This window comes from Myxocyprinus asiaticus, chromosome 33 (genome assembly GCF_019703515.2).
Source record: "Myxocyprinus asiaticus isolate MX2 ecotype Aquarium Trade chromosome 33, UBuf_Myxa_2, whole genome shotgun sequence".
Lineage (NCBI taxonomy): Eukaryota > Metazoa > Chordata > Actinopteri > Cypriniformes > Catostomidae > Myxocyprinus > Myxocyprinus asiaticus.
The window spans coordinates 22,931,841-22,951,240 of record NC_059376.1 but is presented as its reverse complement, the minus strand read 5'-3'; the positions used below and the strand labels follow the sequence as shown (position 1 = coordinate 22,951,240).

The 19,400-nt window shown below is 39.2% G+C and overlaps 1 protein-coding gene across 2 annotated transcripts in view; it reads left to right on the top strand.

Annotated features, from left to right (window-relative positions):
- The window catches only part of LOC127424243 (glutamate receptor ionotropic, delta-2-like), a 618,756-nt gene that overhangs the window by 394,645 nt on the left and 204,711 nt on the right, over positions 1 to 19,400 (top strand). For both annotated transcript variants that reach the window (XM_051669247.1, XM_051669248.1), the window contains exon 8: positions 1,854 to 1,973. In XM_051669247.1, the coding sequence (XP_051525207.1) occupies positions 1,854 to 1,973 (120 nt within the window). The remainder of the gene's footprint in view (positions 1 to 1,853; positions 1,974 to 19,400) is intronic.

The following is a 19,400-nucleotide window of genomic DNA, read 5'->3' as shown; positions in this document are numbered from 1 at the left end:
TCTCTGGGTCCCACTGAGGGAGGGGTATGTTGTGATACAGTCAGAGTCTCCTCCCTTTCTCCTGTCAGGTGTACAGCAGGCCTGCAGAAATAGCACACTGCCTGGGGTGAGATGACAGTCTATGTTACAGGGCTAGTGTCTGAGTGCTGGGTTATCACTGTGCTTGTTGGGGAACGGCTTTACCCCCTGAGGGATGTACTGTTCCTCCTGTATGTACATGTATCTGATCCTGCCTGCCATCCACAGTAGAGATATCATCTCTCACCCAGCTCTCACCTCCACACATTTGCGTATGTGACAGTCGTATTAAAAAAGATACAGCGATATATGCAGACACTGGGAGACTGTGACATTTTAATGACCTCTTTTCTGTGGGATGTTTGGAATAACTGAATGTGAGCATATATTATATATTGAAATAGTACGGGTGCTGCACACTTATTTTACTCCACATCAGCTGCATAATGGCCTTGTATTCAATTCCGAGGGGACTGTTTGCACTGGAACACTGCTTTGCAGCTTAATTAGGGGAAGTTTGTGTGCAATGGCTTTACAAAGCAGCAGTTGGTGAACTCATTTGGAAAGTGTTCATCAGCTTTTATAATTGGCTGTCTAATTCATTCTGTCAGCACCGGTATTGGCAGAGTGAATTCATAACAGTTATCTGTCTGTCCATGCAGATTGTTGAAGGGTGGGACATGTTTGGATGTAATATGGAAAGATGTGAGTTTTCTATAGACTGGAATGATGCTGTGTAGTTTTGAGGGCTTTATTTTGGATGCCACATGATGAATGCAGATAAAGAGATGAGATAAGCGGGGAAGACGAGAGAGTCTCTAGGGCCATCTTTATTCATAGAGGTAGTGGAGAAAGGACAGGAAATGTTTTGCCTCTGATTATATAAAATTTGCTTATGGTATACAATATGTTGATTAATACCATGAATATAAAGACTTAAAGAAATATACCGGGTTCAATACAAGTTAAGCTCAATTGACAGCTTTTGTGGCATAATATTGATTACCACAAAAATGTATTTTGACCTGTTCCTTCTTTTCTTTAAAAAAGCAAATAACGAGGTTACAGTGAGGCACTTACAATGGAAGTGAATAGGCGTCCATTTCTGAACATTAAAATACTCACATTTTCAAAAGTATAGCCACATGACATAAACAATATGCATGATTTTAGTGTGATAAAATCGCTTACTGACCTTTTCTGTGTAAAGTTATAGACAATTTTACCACTTTGTTGCCATGAAGATGTAATGTCAACAAACTCTAAAACCCTATTTAGACAACTTTACAGCTCAAATAATACATACATTTTAACAGAAGAATTATTGTAAGTGCTTTTATAAGTTTCACATTTCTGCCTTTAAACTCTCCAACAATTGGCCCCATTCACTTCCATTGTAAGTGCCTCACTGTAACCTTGATTTTGTATTTTTTAAAGAAAAGGAGGGATGAGTGGATTTTTTTTTTTTTTTTTTTAATCAACATTATGTCACAAATACGGCTGATTGAGCTTAACCTGTATTGAACCCGGAGTTTTCCTTTAAAAGTGAAGTGTGTGATTTTTGCACCTTTAGAGGCAGCAAATATAATTGCAGTCATAATAACAACATCGACTCAACCAATGGTGTGAGTTTAGGGCAGTTTGTCAAACAATGGAAGACGAGGGGAGTATTTAAAGCTTGTTCAATCTATGCACAATTTAGAAACCTTGATGAGGCAAAATTGTATCCATTGAGTTTAGTATTCTCATTAGATGTTGATTAAGACATTAGAAGTTGATTATTGTCAAACATGACAAACTGAATCCATTGAAATATTACTGTATGTTCTCTTCAGGGAGGAGTGAGTGGTCTCACCAGCTTGCTGGAGTTTAATGACAATGGCACCAACCCCAACATCTACTTTGAGATCCTGGGCACCAACTATGGAGAGGAACGTGGCCGCGGAGTCAGCAGGGTGAGAGACAGTCCATATAGGCCTTCAGTATCTGTTTCAAATTCAGCTCCATCTCTCCATGTCCCATTTTTTTCCTAAACCTCACTTTCAAAGCTTCACAAGACAATTGTCACAGAAGCCTAATGAATTCCATCAGCCTCCCTAAGAGAGGCTCAGTGCATTGGTACACATTGTTTATCAGTTTGTCTGTTGATTGTTCGTCTGTTCAACTCATCTTTGGTGGAGTGAGGCGGTAGTTATGCAGCAGTAGCTTAAGAATCGTTCCCCAGTGATCCGCAACATAATGAATCTGTTCTATCCATTCGTTTGTCGTTAATTACTTTAGTCATATTTATGTGTATTTGCTCATTCAAATATTAGTCCTAATCTGTCTCTGTGTTCCCCATGGAATTGTGGATCAATTGCTCATGACAGAAATGCTGCTTTGAAACCGAATGATGCACAGAGCAAGAATTACTCTAAATCAAGTTACGCTTTTAGATAGGAATACCCCATTCTCCCCCCATCTGGAGAAAAAATCTGGGCCTGCTCAATTAGTTGGAATAAATCAAATAATTGATTTGCGCCAGTTGCTAATCAGGAAGGCATTCAAAAAATCTGTTTATTCATTCCTCATAGTTAAAAAAAAGCAATCTGTTTTGCAAAATAAAACTTACACTTTTAGTTTTCAAAGAGTGGTTCTTTCATGTTTTACCCTTCTAACACTGTGAAACGATCACTGAAAAAGTCATTTATTATGTAGTATTGAAATACACCAATTAAATTCAAAACCACTTTCTGGTACACTAGTTTTAAAGCACTGTTATTGAATATTTTGTAAGAGCATCAGAGCAGCGGCTAATTGGTATAAACTGAGTGACTGGTTTTGGCCGAAGTACACAACCAATCAAAAGTTTGGACACACTTGACTGAATTTATGCTGTTTTAATGTTTTATTTTTTTATTTTTTTTATTTTTTTTTAAACCTTTAGATTGAAAAGCCTATGCTTAAATACTTGAATTTAGATTTTTAGACAAATGAAAGTTGCAATATAATATAAGCCTGCATTTATTGCAATGCATTTGTTGGACCAGATAGTAAAGGAAAATCTTCCAACAAGTACACAGCATACAGTACATGAGAACTCCTTTGTAAGCTGGGTACTTGACTTTACTGTTTTTGGAGGTGTGTCTAAATGTTGGACTGGTAGTGCATTTGACTCTCTGTATTCATCAGTCAAGCTATAGAAATAACAAGTACAAAGTTTCTAACATGCACTAAATGATTTGATAGATCTGACAACAAAATCTGCTTTCATAGCGCTGATCATGGGTCTGAAGTGGCATGGATCTGATAGAGTGAGATGTAATCTAAGGGTCAGAGATTGTCTTTGAGGACTCCAATGTGCCATCCGGCCAGACCAGATCTATCAGACATAGGCTACCCGCGTAAATGATCCCTCTGCCTCCAAATGTTGAACCTCACTGCAACCATGCACAAATTACATAGTCAGATCTGATTAAAGATAATGGTCTCAGACACAAACAAGATCTGTGCAGTAAGTTTTTGTTTGTGTTTCACTGGATCTTGTTTATCCCTCTGGACCAGATATTGACACCTTTCGGCATATAAGCACGAAGTCTGTTTATTAGATCTGCTGCTGCTTGTTCCATTGCTCCAGCAGGCACAGCTTGTTTGGACATTTTATTTCTCCACTTACAGTCATTCTTTTTGGACTGGTACCCTCACTCTGGACTGTGCTGTTGACTCAGGCTCTGTTGTTATGTTTTATCTTTAATATATTCCGTAGTCTATATTGTGTTTGTTGTTGGATTGTTTGGTTTTCTTGTAAAGTGTTTGTAAAGTGCATTGAGTACTGGAAAAGTGCTATAAAACAAACTTGTCCTGGCCACCCAGGACATCAAAATTAGGGTTCCCTATCAAAATTAGATACTGATAATACACTAATATCAGTAAAATTTGCATTCTTTGATTCAAGCCCAACAAATTTTTGCAAGTGGTTGGTGGTTCTTACTAGAGGTCTACCTAAAGAGGATTTTGCCGATACCGATAACTAAGGTGGTGGAAAAGGCAGATAACCGATTAATCGGCTGATAGTTTTAAAAATTGTTTAAGAGAATGTTAAAAACAATATATATTATAATTTCCTTACTATGAAGGGTACAGACATAGATGCTTCAAGAGTCCAAAATGAATAAAATCCTCAGCTTATTGTTCAACCAAAATCCCAGTAATAACCAGAAAAAAAATTACGATTTGGTGCATAATGAGGGATTTTTAACTATAAACAAACCCAAAACACACTAGTGACTCTTATTTTTAAATGATGGAGACTTGGCTGCATTACAATGCTCTATATTATAGCAATAAAGCCTATACATTCATCAGAAGAAGGGTTTGTGTATATATTTCACCAGATGAGGTTAAATGAGGAATAAGGATTATTATTATTCACAAGATATGAAGTTGGAGACATGATAAAAAAAAAAAAAAAAAAAAAAACTATCACAACTATCGGCATAGATTTCTGCAGATAACCAATAGTTCCAAAAAGCAAAGTATCGGCACAAATTAATCGATTATATCGGTAAACCGATATATCGGTCTACCTCAATTTTTACTAGTGCTTGTGCAGTGCAGTTGGCTTCTGTTTGCCAGTGCTCTGCCATGAGCTTTCTAACTGTTTGTGGCATGCGTGCTGAGGACGATGCAGCTGTGTCTTTCAGGAAGGCAATTTCTTGGAATGGGGGTTGTGGCCATCGTGTCTTACCATTTGTCTTAATCATGCCTCTGCTTGTTTCATTGCTCCAGCAGGCACAGCTTGTTTGGACATTTTAATTCTCCACTTACAGTCATTCTTTTTAGACTGGTACCCTCACTCTGGACTGTGCTGTTGACTCAGGCTCTGTTGTTATGTTTCGCCTTTAATATATTCCGTAGTCTATATTGTGTTTGTTGTTGGATTGTTTGGTTTTCTTGTAAAGTGTTTGTAAAGTGCATTGAGTACTGGAAAAGTGCTATAAAACAAACTTGTCCCGGGCATCAAAATTAGGGTTCCCCATGTCATGTGGTCTGAAGCCCTTATACAATCACGCCAATTTATTGGCTGATGGCACTTAAGTGATGCCCCCAAGGAGCTGTGTCACGAGCTCCATAAAGGCACTCGCTTCGCACCATTACGTTAGATTTTCTGTTCTTCAGTGCACGACTTTGTCTAAGCCTGTGTTTGTACCAGTGACTCACGTTGAAGCAAGGATCATTATTCTCCCTTTTGACTGGAAAACACGTAACGATGTTATACAGCGGAGAAATTTTCAGAGCAAATTTTAATGTATGTTTTTCTAAACATTACAGGAATCTGAGGGAGATACCAGCACTTTTCGAGACTCATAATTTCTCGACACAATGCATTATCCTCACCCACTCCAGTTCCATGACTTCCGGATTTGGAGCTATGTGTACAGAAGCCGTTTGGGGAATTTTCGGCTTTGTGTCTGAGAAGTTGGAGTGCGCATGGCCACCGGTTTCTTCCTTGTGTTTGTTGCACTCCCCTTGAGCGAAAGCGTGAGCCTCATTGGAAGTGCTCTGAGGCCTAGCTTGGTGGCCACTTTCTGACGAACAAAGCGTGCAAAGGATTTACCACATATGTCTTGAGCTGTTGCGATTACAAAATGCTGTATATTGAATTCGTCGTTGGAAGGTAAGTAATAATTTGCCCCTTGTCCTTTTTCTGTGTCATTCTGAGAGAATGTACATGATTAAGGCAATAGAGGAGCAGCATCTACCTTCTCTTTCTCCCCTCCCCGTTCGAAGCGCACTTTTCACGGCGGAAGGGATCATGCAAAGAGTGGTGAGCCTGGCCGCAGAGCGAGGGGCTGGAATAAGATGATATTCCCCAGCGGAGTGATGGCGAACCAACGCGTGAGTGCTTTGTCGGTGCTATTATTCTTTTGGAATTCTATCAGGAAATGTGAGGTATTTTAACTCGTTTTCTTTATCTTTTGCCCGTTCGTTCCGGTGAGACAAGAGACGCACACTGCTATCTCTGCTCAATTTTTCGATGGCAGCATAGATGTCACTCCTTTCAGTCGGCTGTTGGATCTACACACAATGGTTTTCCAGCCCAACGAAGCACATCGCGTAAGAGAATGACTTTGAGCTGATATCGGCTCAGTTTAGAATTTCCCTTGTGTTCCCCCCACGGTTTGCGCTGGGGAACGAGTTGGTCAAGGCGATGCTTTTGTTCTGCAAGGATGTTTCGCGCGATCCGGGTACTATATGGTGTTCGCCCATTAAATGCTGGGACCGGTTTAGTGTCTAACCCGTTTCTTCAGTACGCTAATTTAGCTCAGTTTCCCCCATAAATTATGCCAGTGAATTTAGAGTTTTGCCTCTGCCTCCATGACTCAAGGCGGTCGTACACCGGATGAGAAGCTCCACGCCGCGTAGCGTAGCGGCTAGGACACGGCACAGGTATCAAACACATGGCACGTCGATACGGTTCACGTGCCAGACAGTACACACAAAAGTTAGCAAAGTTTTCCCCTTTTAAAAGTATGAACAAGGCTAGAGTAAATAATAAATGTCCATTGATAATGATTTGGGTTGAATTTAATGGAAAATATTTGAGTTACGCTCCGTGGCACGGCAGCCTCCGGAGTTGTAGGTGGGCGCCACCAACAGATGGCAAGTGGCGGTGTGTGTACCTTCATTGAAAACAATTGTTTCGAATTTTAGAACGCGCCATGTCATCCACCAGACGGGTCTGGCATAATATAACATCACTGTATGATAAAAATAGATCTACACATGAGCCTATGGGCTTGCTGTGTAGCGAAGGAAATGAGCCATTCAGTGAGCGAAATTGGACTGTATTAATGTATCCATTTCTCTCAGGATGAGTTCGCTGTTGAACGTCCGACAACCAGAATATGGTTCAGTTTTCCCCTGCAGATTGCTGGGGAGCGAACATAAAAAATAAAAATAAAACTGTGCTTCCCGAATTCAGCCTCTGTCTCCATGATCAAGGGTCTCAAGATATGCGTAACAGAATTCGATGTTCATCAAAGCACAAGTGTACACAAGGCACACAGTCAGCATAAGCACCACATAACAATGCAAGGGCCGTTGTGCAAGCCTGCTTGTTTTGTCAGTCCTCCTCTCTTGTACATTTATTCCCCGTTTCTATGCTAGGGAAGAGGATTTATCTGGCATCCTCTGCTGTATATACATTCAGAGTGTCTGGCTTTTTATATTTGCCTGATTTAATTCGGCCTCTGTCTCCATGACCAAAGGTTTTGAGACATGCGTAACCGAATTCGATGTGCACAAAACACACAGTGAGCATAAGCAGCACATGTTGTCCTCCCATACACAATTCTGGGGCCGTTGTGACAAACCAGCTCTCCCAAATAAACATCTCCCCTAATGTTCATACACTTTTGCCTGTTCAATATACCAGGGAAAGAGTTTTATTCTATCAGCGTACCTGCTGCGAAGGCATCTCAGGCCGCCCATATTTCATTCATTTGACACCCTCGACTGGATTTAGGGAATTTATGGGTATGGCCACTCAACAGGGCGCTCTATTGAATGATGGTTTATAACCCGCGGTGGTTGATACCTTTCTGAATGCTAGAGCTCCATCAACCAGGAAGCTTTATACGTTTAAGTGGCGCATTTTTGCTTCTTGGTGTATGGCGCAAGGTAAAGATCCAATTCACTGCCCTGTCGGTACAGTGTTGGAATTTTTTGCAAGAGCGTTTTGGAGCCAGGGTTGCCCCGGCAATGCTTAAAGTGTATGTTGCCGCTATAACGGCTGAGTGCGCACTTGTTAATGGAGTCTCTATTGGTAGACATTCTCTTGTCTCGCGTTTTATATGTGGCTTACACAGGCTTAGACCTGTGCGTCCTGTCCGTGTTCCCTTATGGGATATATCTGTTGTTTAAGAAGTGCTCTCGGGGGCTCCGTTTGAGCCTTTGGCAACAGTTACTGATAAATTTCTGACTCTTAAAACGCCCCTGCTGGTGGCATTGGCATCGTTTAAAAGGGTTGGTGATTTGCATGCCCTGTCGATCAATCCCCTATGTATGGATTTTGCACCAGAGTATTCAAGGGTGGTGCTAAAAAGTTTTTGTCTACATCCATTTGCTCGCAGACTATCAGTTTTCAGTCTTTCTGTCCTCCCCCATTTGAGTCGGAGGAGCATGAAAGATTACATATGCTTGGCCCAGTTAGGGCACTGCGTGTTTATGTTGACCGCACTAGCCAGTGGCATAAGTCAGAGCAGTTGTTTGTGTGCTATGGTGGCCGCAACAGAGGTGCTTCGGTGTCCAAGCAGAGACTGTCTCATTGGCTCGTCAATGCAATTTCAAGTGCTTATGAAGCACATGGTTTACCTTCACCTTTGGGTATTTGAGCCCATTCTATGAGGAACATTGCATCCTCATGGGCTTTGTCTAGAGGTGCGTCATTGAAAGAAATTTGTATGGCAGGTCCTCTCCGCATACATTTGTGAGATTTTATAATCTGGATGAGGGTTTGAATCCTGCTTCTCACGTTCTTTCTGTCGGAACAGAAGTAAGCTCATAATTTTCTGTTTATTCAGATACTTTAGCTCGCTTGTGTGCCGCTATGTGCTTGCCACATGGGAATACATAGTTGGCAGCTTCTGTTCGCATGGTGTGAATGTATATCATTCCCCATACCGATTACGCAGTTTGAGTGACCTTGATAGGAAACGTCTCGGTTACGTGAAACGTAACCCTGGTTCACTGAGAGGAAACGAGATGCTGTGTAAGCTTGCCATACTCTCTAGTAGCTGCAGAGGCTTGTGCCTTCCTGCAGAAAATCTGACTTGATGGCGCGAAGGGAGCGCCTTTATGGAGCTCGCGGCGTAGCTCCCTAGTAGCTTAAGTGCCATCAGCCAATACATTTCTGTGATTGTATAAGGGCTTCAGACCATGTGACACGGGACGTATCACCATAGCAATTACGCAGCGTCCCGTTCCCTCTCAGGGAACCAGGGTTACGCTTCATGAAACCGAGACGTTTTAGTACATCAATATTTTAGTGTACTCTTAAATGTTGACAACATTTACTTTTAGCAGATATATGCATTTAAAATGTATAGTCTTTCTCTTCTGGAAAAACGGAACAAAAATTTTGATTTTGGCCACTGAAAATGTGCCTTCCCCTGCAACCAAAGAGAAAGTAGCAAAACTTCAAGGCTGTGACGCAACTTAAGTTATAAAAAAAAGACAAACCCTTCAATATGCACCATTGAAACTTTCTGTTTCAATAGGAAATATGCCAACACAAGACTCATCTAGCAATTTAATGGGGCCTTTAATCTCATGTGAGTGTATATAATTTTAAACATATTTGTAAGAAATGCTATTCATTTGTTATGCCTAAAACTTTCTTTAGCCAGAGAGGATAATTTTTTATGAAGAAATCAAATTTGAGTTAGAACGGATACTGCTCACATTTCATGTGGAAGCATATAATGCAATGGTTGGTTTTGAGATGGTAATAACAAGATGCCACCTGTGCTCACAGTTGTCACATGTGTCTTTTTGTTACCATGTTTTTTTCATGCTGAGCAAGCTTCTGTATGTTTAGAATAAAAAGAACCCAATACCCTCCCCATCACAATTATTCATGTATTCTCCAGTGTTTTACTTCTTTTCAATGCTCTTCATGAAGTCTCTCATGCATTTATTTTGTAGGAAACAACCTGTATTTACACAGGCTTGATAATATGCAAACAAAACGGTTTACACAGAAGGACAGTTCTTCACATAACAAGTATTGTATAAATGGTGAAGCTCCAGTTGAAGCCACTTAGGTTTAAAACAGCTTTTCAATTATCTGCTGTGTTTCCCAACATACACAGTATGTTTTTTCCACAATTGTTGAAGTTGACCAGAGAACAAAACCTGTCTAATATGACCCCCTGCTAACACATTAGCAGTAGTTATCTCAGCTACCTCCTGTGAAGGTGATGTTCTTCCAGCCTGCTCAAAAGCTCAGCAAACAGACTAGGGTGTTTTTTTTTTTGAGAAATTACGATATTGTGATCCACATTTTTACTGTTTCACTAGGGATAGCGTAATTGCTGCTCTCTTGTCATGTGGTCAGTTATCCTGAACATTTCTTAGTATCTTCAGGACTGGCTCTCTAATGGCTTTTGTTCTTAACATAGATTTGTTGCTGGGGTGTGTGGTGTGAAAGTGATCCTGGGGTAATGAGTGCTGCCCATACTTGAACATCCTGCTTTATATTATTTCACTGGCCAAAGTATTTAAATGTGAAGTGTGTTATTTATGCACCCCTAGTGCCACTAAACACAACCAAAAAAAAAAAAAAAAAAAAAGAAAAGGTTTCATGAACACTCCCGATAGCCCCGCCCCAAACTCGCACCACTGGTTTAGCCAGTGTTGCTATGCCAGGCTGGTCAAACAAACAGAGCAATATACCTTATTCACAATAGCACTGTGTTTTATTTTTTAAGAAAATGAAAATGAGACTGTGAGGGATAGACACATAGATAACGGGAGCCAGCTGGTACGTGATAGCTGTGTGGTATATGTAAACCTCACTCCTCTGGTCTCAAGAGGCCCACTAGCAACTGACGCTAGAAGCTGTAGCCTTTTGCCTCCTTGTAAGCACGGCCACCTCCCATGCCCGCTGACGCCAGTTCAAATCCCGCTCTGAGCAGGAACAGTTACACATGCACAGTTTAAAGATGTTTAAACCTCCTAGGTCACATCTAATTTTCCACAACTTTTGTTTTCTGGAGTTTTTTTTGTCCAATGATTTTTTTTTTTTTTTTTTTTTTTTTTGGAAATCTGTTTTTTCAGTGTTTTATCAGCAGAACGATCCAAAACACATCAGCACAACCCACTGAAGAGACTGTAAGTCAATCCCTCACAGCCCTAATTGTAATTCTTGTCAAAAATTAAAGATGGCGCTTCTATGAATAAGGTCCATTTTTTTGATAGCGCCACAGAATCACAATGCTTACACTTTTCTGTAAAATCAACCTATAGTTGCTTACTTATAGTTGTTTATTATGTGGGAATAGGAGTATTTTAACATAGAAAAATTACACACATCACCTTAAATTCATTGATTCAAATGACCCCTCTCCCTCCGAACAATTCACGTTCACCTGCCCACGTGCTAAGGTACACACTTATATATGCCAAGATGTACACTCTCTCCATATTGATTATAATGGTTCAAAGCAATTTGTCATAATTACTTTTACCACCATGCAAGAATTAGTTTTCCACATCATTAAATCCATTGGCTACATTCAGCTCACCTCTCTATATGTGAACCCATCTAAAAGCTTTACTTTGCTGAACAGAGTGCTGGGCTTTGCGGAGTAATTGCTCGATTAGACATTCTGGCTAATCATCCCTGCTGAGGTACAACATATTCTATTGTTTTGGCCTTCATTGAAAATTTATTAGAGAGCAGGTCAGGCAGTCAGGAGGAAGATATGATGGAGTTCACAGTAATGGAAGAGCCCACTGAGCCAGAAGAGGTGGGAAAATGTGCAGAGAAGAATAAAAGGGCATGTCATCTATAGCAGAAGCAGACGTCACTGGGAATAGAGGGAGAAATAGGAAAGGCTGTTACAAGTCACAGTGGAAGTTAACATTCAGCCCTTTTGCTTCATCTACTATGTAATGCCATCAACAAGCACCAAACTAATCATCTTTGGCTGGTTTAAGCAGCTTTTTTTCAGCAGGGAGGTTACAGCCACAGTTGTACAGCACAACTTTAAGTGTTATATGAGTACTTGGAAAAGGCCCTGGCACCTTTTTAAATGGGCGAAATGCATTTATGTGTTCGCTGGTGCGAGTGAAGATTGTGGAAGCACTTGTGTTAAATATGTGAAAACTGTACAGTGGGGAAGATATCCCCTCGGGTCCGACTCCCCATTTCCCCCAATTTTCCATTCCATTAGGTAGATTCAGATGTTCTTTGAGAGGAGCTGTCTCGGCCTGTAGGGTAGAGAGAGAGAGAGAGAGAGAGAGAGAGAGAGAGAGAGAGAGAGAGAGAGAGAGAGAGAGAGAGAGAGACTATCATTGCTTTGTCCACTTTTTAGAGCCACACTTTTTCCTCATTTTGACCGGACAACTCCCAATAGATTGCCAATGTGTTAAATGTCTTGGGTTTCTCTTTTCAACTGCAGCCCCTCTTCAATTTTCTATGACTAGAAAATATATTTTCCTTCATATGTATGTAACAGATTGCATTATCATATTGTTAAAGAAGGAAGTGATTGAATAGATATGGGAGAACAACCGGGCATAGCTGAGCTTTTGTTCACTGTAGTCCCATATTTGCTTCTTTGTTCCACACCTGTTACTTTTACTTTTGAAACCCTTACTGTTACTTTTACTTTTTTCCACTGCCAAACGTGCATTCGTTCTATTGGGTTCAGTTTCCTCTTGTGCGGCTCCTAAATATAACATTATATCAATTTTAGATCACAATCTCATTCATATTTACGAATTCAGGTTGTAAGATAAATGCAATGTCAGTTTGTGCCACATTTGAGGTAAAGAAATGTGAATGATTTAAAGTTACACTTTTGTTTTCCACAGTTTGAACCACCAGCATAGTATTTCTGCATGGGCAAAGAGCCCATGAAGCTCTTGATTATTGCACATTGTACTGGGTGAACGTACGGTGTACTTGGATCAGAGCAGAGAAACCTACCTGTGTAAGTGCTATCAGTGCAGTGTTTGTCTGTTATTCATGTTAGATTTTTTCTTGCATTAAAGGCCTTATAGTTTATGTTTTTGTGATAACCAAAACAACAGGGTCTGTTCGTAGATGTTTTAACAGCATTTGCATTTACAGTATGTCTGCATTTACTCCAATATAATGTTGCAAATGTACACAGTCAATACACTCAACATGGGTGTCTTGTTGATTGGTCTATTGTTTTCAAACTGACATTTCAATATTCTTTCTATAACTACATTTTTGCAGTTCTCTGGTGAAATTAATACTAGAGGCACTACAACAACTTTTTTTTACTTTCACACAAATCACAACTACAATGGCTGATAATTTATTTGCACTATTACTTACTCTATTATTTTATTATATCAAAACAATTACTATAATGCATCATTTGACAAATGATACATTTTAATCCTTGTATTATAGACTCACATACGTTTACTCACTTATTCCAGCATGATTATCTTGTGTGGTAGCTCACCTCACAAAGTGTTGGACTTGGAACTCGGAAGACTGCGATTCGAGCGGTTAGGCTTAGGTGTTGGTTAAGGGTAAGGATGTTTTATGTCTACCTCTTATTTTTACATCACTATTGGTTAGGTTTAGGTTAAGTTTTTAGGTTAGGGAGGTATGATTTACTTATTAAAACCTCCATCTAATATTCACTTTAAAAACCTCATCGGATTATGGCATCATTTCATTCACTTTTGGTGCCCTCATTGTACATTTCACTGGGAAATTGCAGCCAAGGCACGTAATTTAGTTTTACAAAACTGTTGCCACAGTCAGGACAGGCTGGACATTGATATGCTGCGCTGGTGTCCAAAATTGAATTATTTTAAATTGACAAAGCTTGATTTAGAATCTCTTGGCGAGAGTTTAAAAACACTCTTGGTGCAAGGCGCTAAAACAAGGGTGGGGAACAGCACAATGGCCAAAGACATCTGTTTGGCACTTCTGTATATAGACCAGCAATTTTAAAAAGCACAGATGTTCCAAACGCATCCTGGACGTATCCTGTGTGAACGGCCCCCGAGACTGTCTTCAAAACCAGCTGTGCAGTCATCAAGGGAATCAACAATAATTCAACCAAGATACTTAAAAGAATAAAAACTTAATTTTGTTAGGCAGTCATTTTTTAGTTGTTATTTTTATAGTTTACATAGTTTGCACAACTTTGTGTAACATTTACAAAGAAATCCAAACAAGTTTGTGCCACACATTTATCTGTAATGTGATCGCATATTCTTTTGAAAAAATAAATAAATAATCTGAAATACTTTATTTTTGTTCATTATTCATTTATAGCTGTGTGTATAGCATTGACATTGTGTCTGCACTCTGTTTAGTCGCAGAGATAAACATATCTTGCTCTCCCACAGGATAAATGTCCCCATAATATAGAGAACTGTAGTTCTCAAAGCTGAGGTGGTAAATATCTTAGACCTGTTCTGAACAAAACTTTCATTGTATTTGGAGGTGGAATTACAAAGTACCAAAGACCTGTGATCATTTTTTATTTATGATGTTGTTTTACCAAGAAGAAGAGAGATTTTAGAGAGAATATGAGGTTAAACATTGCTTTTTGTCTGCAGAGGGATATTACAAACTCACACACAATCACTCAATAGGCCCTTTCCTGTTGATTTACTTCTAATGAATGCTTCTCACTCCACACAACACAGTACTGTTACATCCAATCTGTTGTAACGTTTTACTTAAAACCTCCTGGATACTTAAGCAACTTACTTGTGCCTCTGGGATTTGAGCATGTGATTTTCAACTGATCAAGTGCCACTTTTACGAGCAGAAACACACAGAACAACATTCTGAAAACCCATGTATCTCTTAGGACTTAGGCCCGAAACATACTCTATTCAAATACATGAACGCAAACACTTCTGGGGACACAAGTTCATGTGTCATAGTATTCCGAAATATGTTCAATGTTATAAAGGTATACAGTGTCACTTCACCAGGTCTGCAGTGCAACTAAAAGAGAAAAGACCAGAACACAGTAGGAATTAACGTAAATTGTCTTCTTTTTTCATCACTGTTCTCTTTTATGTCAACTACTGTCATGGTACAGCAACAGTTTGAAGAGCATCAAGTTGAGTGAATTTGATTTTTTATATTTTTTTTTGCTAGCTACCTGAATGATAACATTTTACACAGGTTTAATTACACAAACATTTGAAGGTAAATCTATATCTTAATTAATACAATGGAGAAAGCCAAATGTTTTTCTCATGAGCAAATCAAGGCATCCTAGGTGAAAGAAGCCTTTTTTATACTATGTGTAACCAGTCCTGCTCAACCCGCTCAGAGCGGGATTCGAACCAGCATCAGCCGGCATGGGAGGCGGGCGCACTAACGAGAAGGCTAAAGGCTACATCCTCTAGCGTCACTTGCTAGTGCGCCTCTTCAGGCCAGGGGAATTAAGTTTACACATAACGTACATCTATCACGATCCAGCTGGCTCCTGTTACCCTCCAAACCTCACTTCCATCCGGGTCACGGCACCAGTTTTATGTAGCAGACTCGCTAACGCTCTCACAAGAACTCAGTGGGACACTTCATCTATAGGAATGATCTGTGCACATCCGTTTCTTCCCATACACAACACACAATATCAGCAGGGGAGAGAAAGAGAGAAAATTTGTGTCTTGCCTCCTCTGCATACACCAGTTAACTGAGGCTGACATAACTCCTGCACCGCTAGGAATCTAGAGCGTACCGCCGATTAGTACCCCACCTAAAATGAACACCCATCATTGTGTTCCCAACATAAATAAAATATATAGTAATATATTTTACAGAAGAGGTTTGGGTAGTTCATAAAAAATAATTATCTTAAGTGTTTTTATCCCAACAAACACCAACAGAAAATATATTTAATATTTAATCCAGTTACATATGCAAAGCCTTAATTTAAAATTTGTTGAGGGTGACGTCACAGAAGGTTGTCAACTCTTGTGCAGACAAATCAGTAGGTAGCTTAGCCAATCATTAATGCTCTTCAACTAGCAGAGTTCTTCAAGATCAAGAATTTAATTGATGTGCTCGAACAGGAGAAATATCACTGAATGAACACCATTACAGAACAAAATCATCAGTGCATTTAGTCATAATGTTTTGGGCGAATTAAGAGAAGCCTATTCACCCAGTCAGTTAGCCTTATCGCCTCCTTGGTTACAAAGCTTTGGCGTCAAGAATGCATGTTAATTATGAACAACGGGACCATGTGTTAGCCAAGCTGCTGCCTGTGCGTTTGCATCCTTTTGCAGAGTATGTTGCTGGTTCTAGTTTAACCGTCTACATTTGATGTATAAATGATATGTATGAATGAAATGCCCTGAATTCACTCTAGCAACATGGAATGATCTTTAATTATCTGATTGTTATAGAAATATAGCATCTGTAGCATAATGCTATTAACATTTAACATATCTCTCATTTAAAGGTATGGTTCACCACAAAATGAAAATTGTCTCATCATTTACTCACCCTCATGCCATCCCAGATGTGTATGACTTTCTTTCTTCAGCAAAACACAAACAAAGATTTTTAGAAGAATATCTCAGCTCTGTTGGTCATTACAATGCAAGTGAATGGTGATCAGACTTTTGAAGCTCCAAAAATCACATAAAGGAAACATAAAAGTAATCCATATGACTCCAGTGGCATATCTGGGAGGGCATGAGGGTGAGGAAATAATAAGATAATTATAATTTTGGAGTGAACTTTCCCTTTAAGTTTAGCTCTAGTCATACAGTAGGTGAGTGTTTCAGGTCAAAACCCCAGTGTTCCCTCCTGCAGTCCTCCATTAGAATTACTTCATGTAAACCAGGGGATTATGGCAGACAGTGCTATTTAGGCTCTCCATGCCTCTGTGGATCAGTACAGCACATTCCCATGTTCCCGCTCCAGTCGGATTAACACAACCTCAGCGATTCTATAGTTTCTTCTTCTCTCAATACCTCAGTTACTGGACTTGCCAGTTGTTTCTCTCACTCTCACTCTCTCTCTTTCACATTTTTGCTCTCTCCAGTATCTGAGGCTTTGATCACTGCAGGCTCCTCTGCTGCCTGCTTGTAATGGCCAGGTGCTGATGAAGCCATCAGAAAAAGTCAGTGTGTTCCACAAGTGCAGTGTCTAGTTTTCTAAAGGTCAAACAAAGGTGTGAAAGTGACAAGTGGTTTCATCAGACATCAGCTAAGGAAACGCTTAAGAACCGTACTTTTGATTCAATGGCATATCTGAGACATGGACGTGAAAGGTGTCATATGTCAAAGAGGCTAATAAACGAGAGTGATGTGCTGTTTGCTTCCCCGTTCTTCTATGTAATTCCCAGGGCTATTGTCTGTACAGGACAAAAAAGCGGAATCGTATTTACTCCACTTATTTCCCCTCCAGCCCTGACTCGTTAATCCACACATGCCTTTAATCATTACATTCTAATACTCCTCATGCTTTTAATCTGTTATTCATGAGTAGGATAAAAGAGAGAAAGGCATCCACAATAACCCAAAATCCAATAATGGCCTCTCTCCACTACCGTCCCTCTAGTAGTATGGCTAATTAAAGTGCTTCTTGGTATCAGGGTCAGTGAACTTCCTAGGTGCTCCCTGAAGGTAGAGATGGAGCATCAGGGCACAGTTAAACAGCAAAAGCACATGATGGCCTTCGCCTGTGAAAAAGCAATTAACATTCTACAGCAATTAAATATTCAAAAGGACTGCATCATTATCTGCTGGCAGGAAATTAGGACTGCCTCTCCCCCTCCTCCTTGTTCTCTATATCATACAGGCTTTATTATGTGGGCTAATACCACATACAGAACGTTTTCTCATGACTGCATTAGTATGACCCCAAGGCCCACTGCCATTGGCCTCACACAGTGGATAAAGAGGGGATGCAGGGTAAGGATCCCGTCAGTCTTTTGGACTCTCCAGTCCATCCACCTTATAATGTTGGAACTTAAGAGCTGCAACTTTAAAGCTACTTTAAATATAAAGGAGAGATGCATTTGCAGTCTTCCCTCTCCTCTTCACATTTGTCGGTCTCTGGCTCGCTCCCTCGTTCTCACTGGAAGGCATGTTGTTGGTGAAGGCTGAGTCACTCTGTCAGTGTCTTAATAGGATGAGGAGGAAGTTTTTCACAATTGCCCTAGTTAGTGCTGGAGGGGGTGATAGTCTGTACCCAGCTCTAATTTTTAACATAGTTGTAAGGAGGAAAGTACACTCCATTAAAAGTCCTGGCATTTGTCAAGAGTCAATTCCGATTTTGCTTGTTGTGCACATGATTTTTCATGCAAACAGCTATAGTACATTCATGTGCATGTGCAGATTCACATGCTGTGTCTACAAAAATAATCTCTAGATGCTTAATGTAGCTTCAAAAACCATTTGATGTCCTTTTTGATATCAATCTAAATTTTAACTCGTGCTTCCATTTCACTTTAGTTCAGATTTCATGTTGCATGGTTCTGTTCATAATCTTTTCACTTCAATTCTGTTGAAAACCTTTCTTTCTTCATCTTCTTATTTATAAAATCATGTTTTGTTTTTGATGTACACATTTCTTTTAGGATTAAAATATCTTTACTATATGTACATTGCCTTTCATTATATGCTTCAAGCAGAAACTTACACATTTATAATTAAAACTCATATTTAACATTTTGAGGCATACAGAAAATAACACATAATATATACATCTTTGGAACATTGCCCTCTATATATTTATTTTACAGTTTGCAGTATTTTGTGTCTTGGTAAGAAATAATATAAAGATTTGGATCTGAAATGGCAAGACAGTCAATATAAACTGGCCTTTATTAGGGAGTAGTTGGCTCTTGTGCAGTTATACAACTGACAAACATTTGGGTCTTCATGTGCTCATAATTTTCCAATCTAAATTGATAATTGTTTTTAATCTTTTTTTTTATGAACTAATTGACTTTGTTTACAAAGCTTTATTAAAATGGTATTTGCTTTTTGCTGTGCTGGAAGATTAAATATTATAATATAATGTTATAGTCAAATTCTTTTTTGTTTATCCAATCATTACTTCAAATGAATATTTCATTTTAAATGATAATTGCGTTTACAAAACAGTTTTACGCCGAAACATATTTTCATTAATTTGCTCACTTTGTAATTATTTTAAAAATGGGTTTTTAGCATCTATAATTGTCAATCTAAATGTACGTAAAATACTTTTACTGTTCATAATTTAATTATAATTTATCTTAGGTAAAGCACAATAACCTCTGACATAATTGTATCCTACTTCAATTAAAAATAAAGAATTAGTCTGTTAGCCAGAATGAGGAAAACAGCTACATTTTGAGTCAGATGGAAACAACAGTTCCACATACTCAAATTCATTACAAATAAAATATGCATCTGTTCCATTATACTTTATCAAACTGTGCATTTACACACACAGAGAAATACATGAGGTCATTGGATATACTTGTGATGACCTCAAGACCTCTTATTGATTTATGCCAATTGACCATTGTTCTTAAATTAAGCTAGTTATAGTTACAACATTTTGCCATTTTTAGATTTTAATTAAGGCATCATTTTACGTCATTTTTTTAAAAAAGTGCACACATACAGTTGAATCTATACCCCATGTAGAGGTC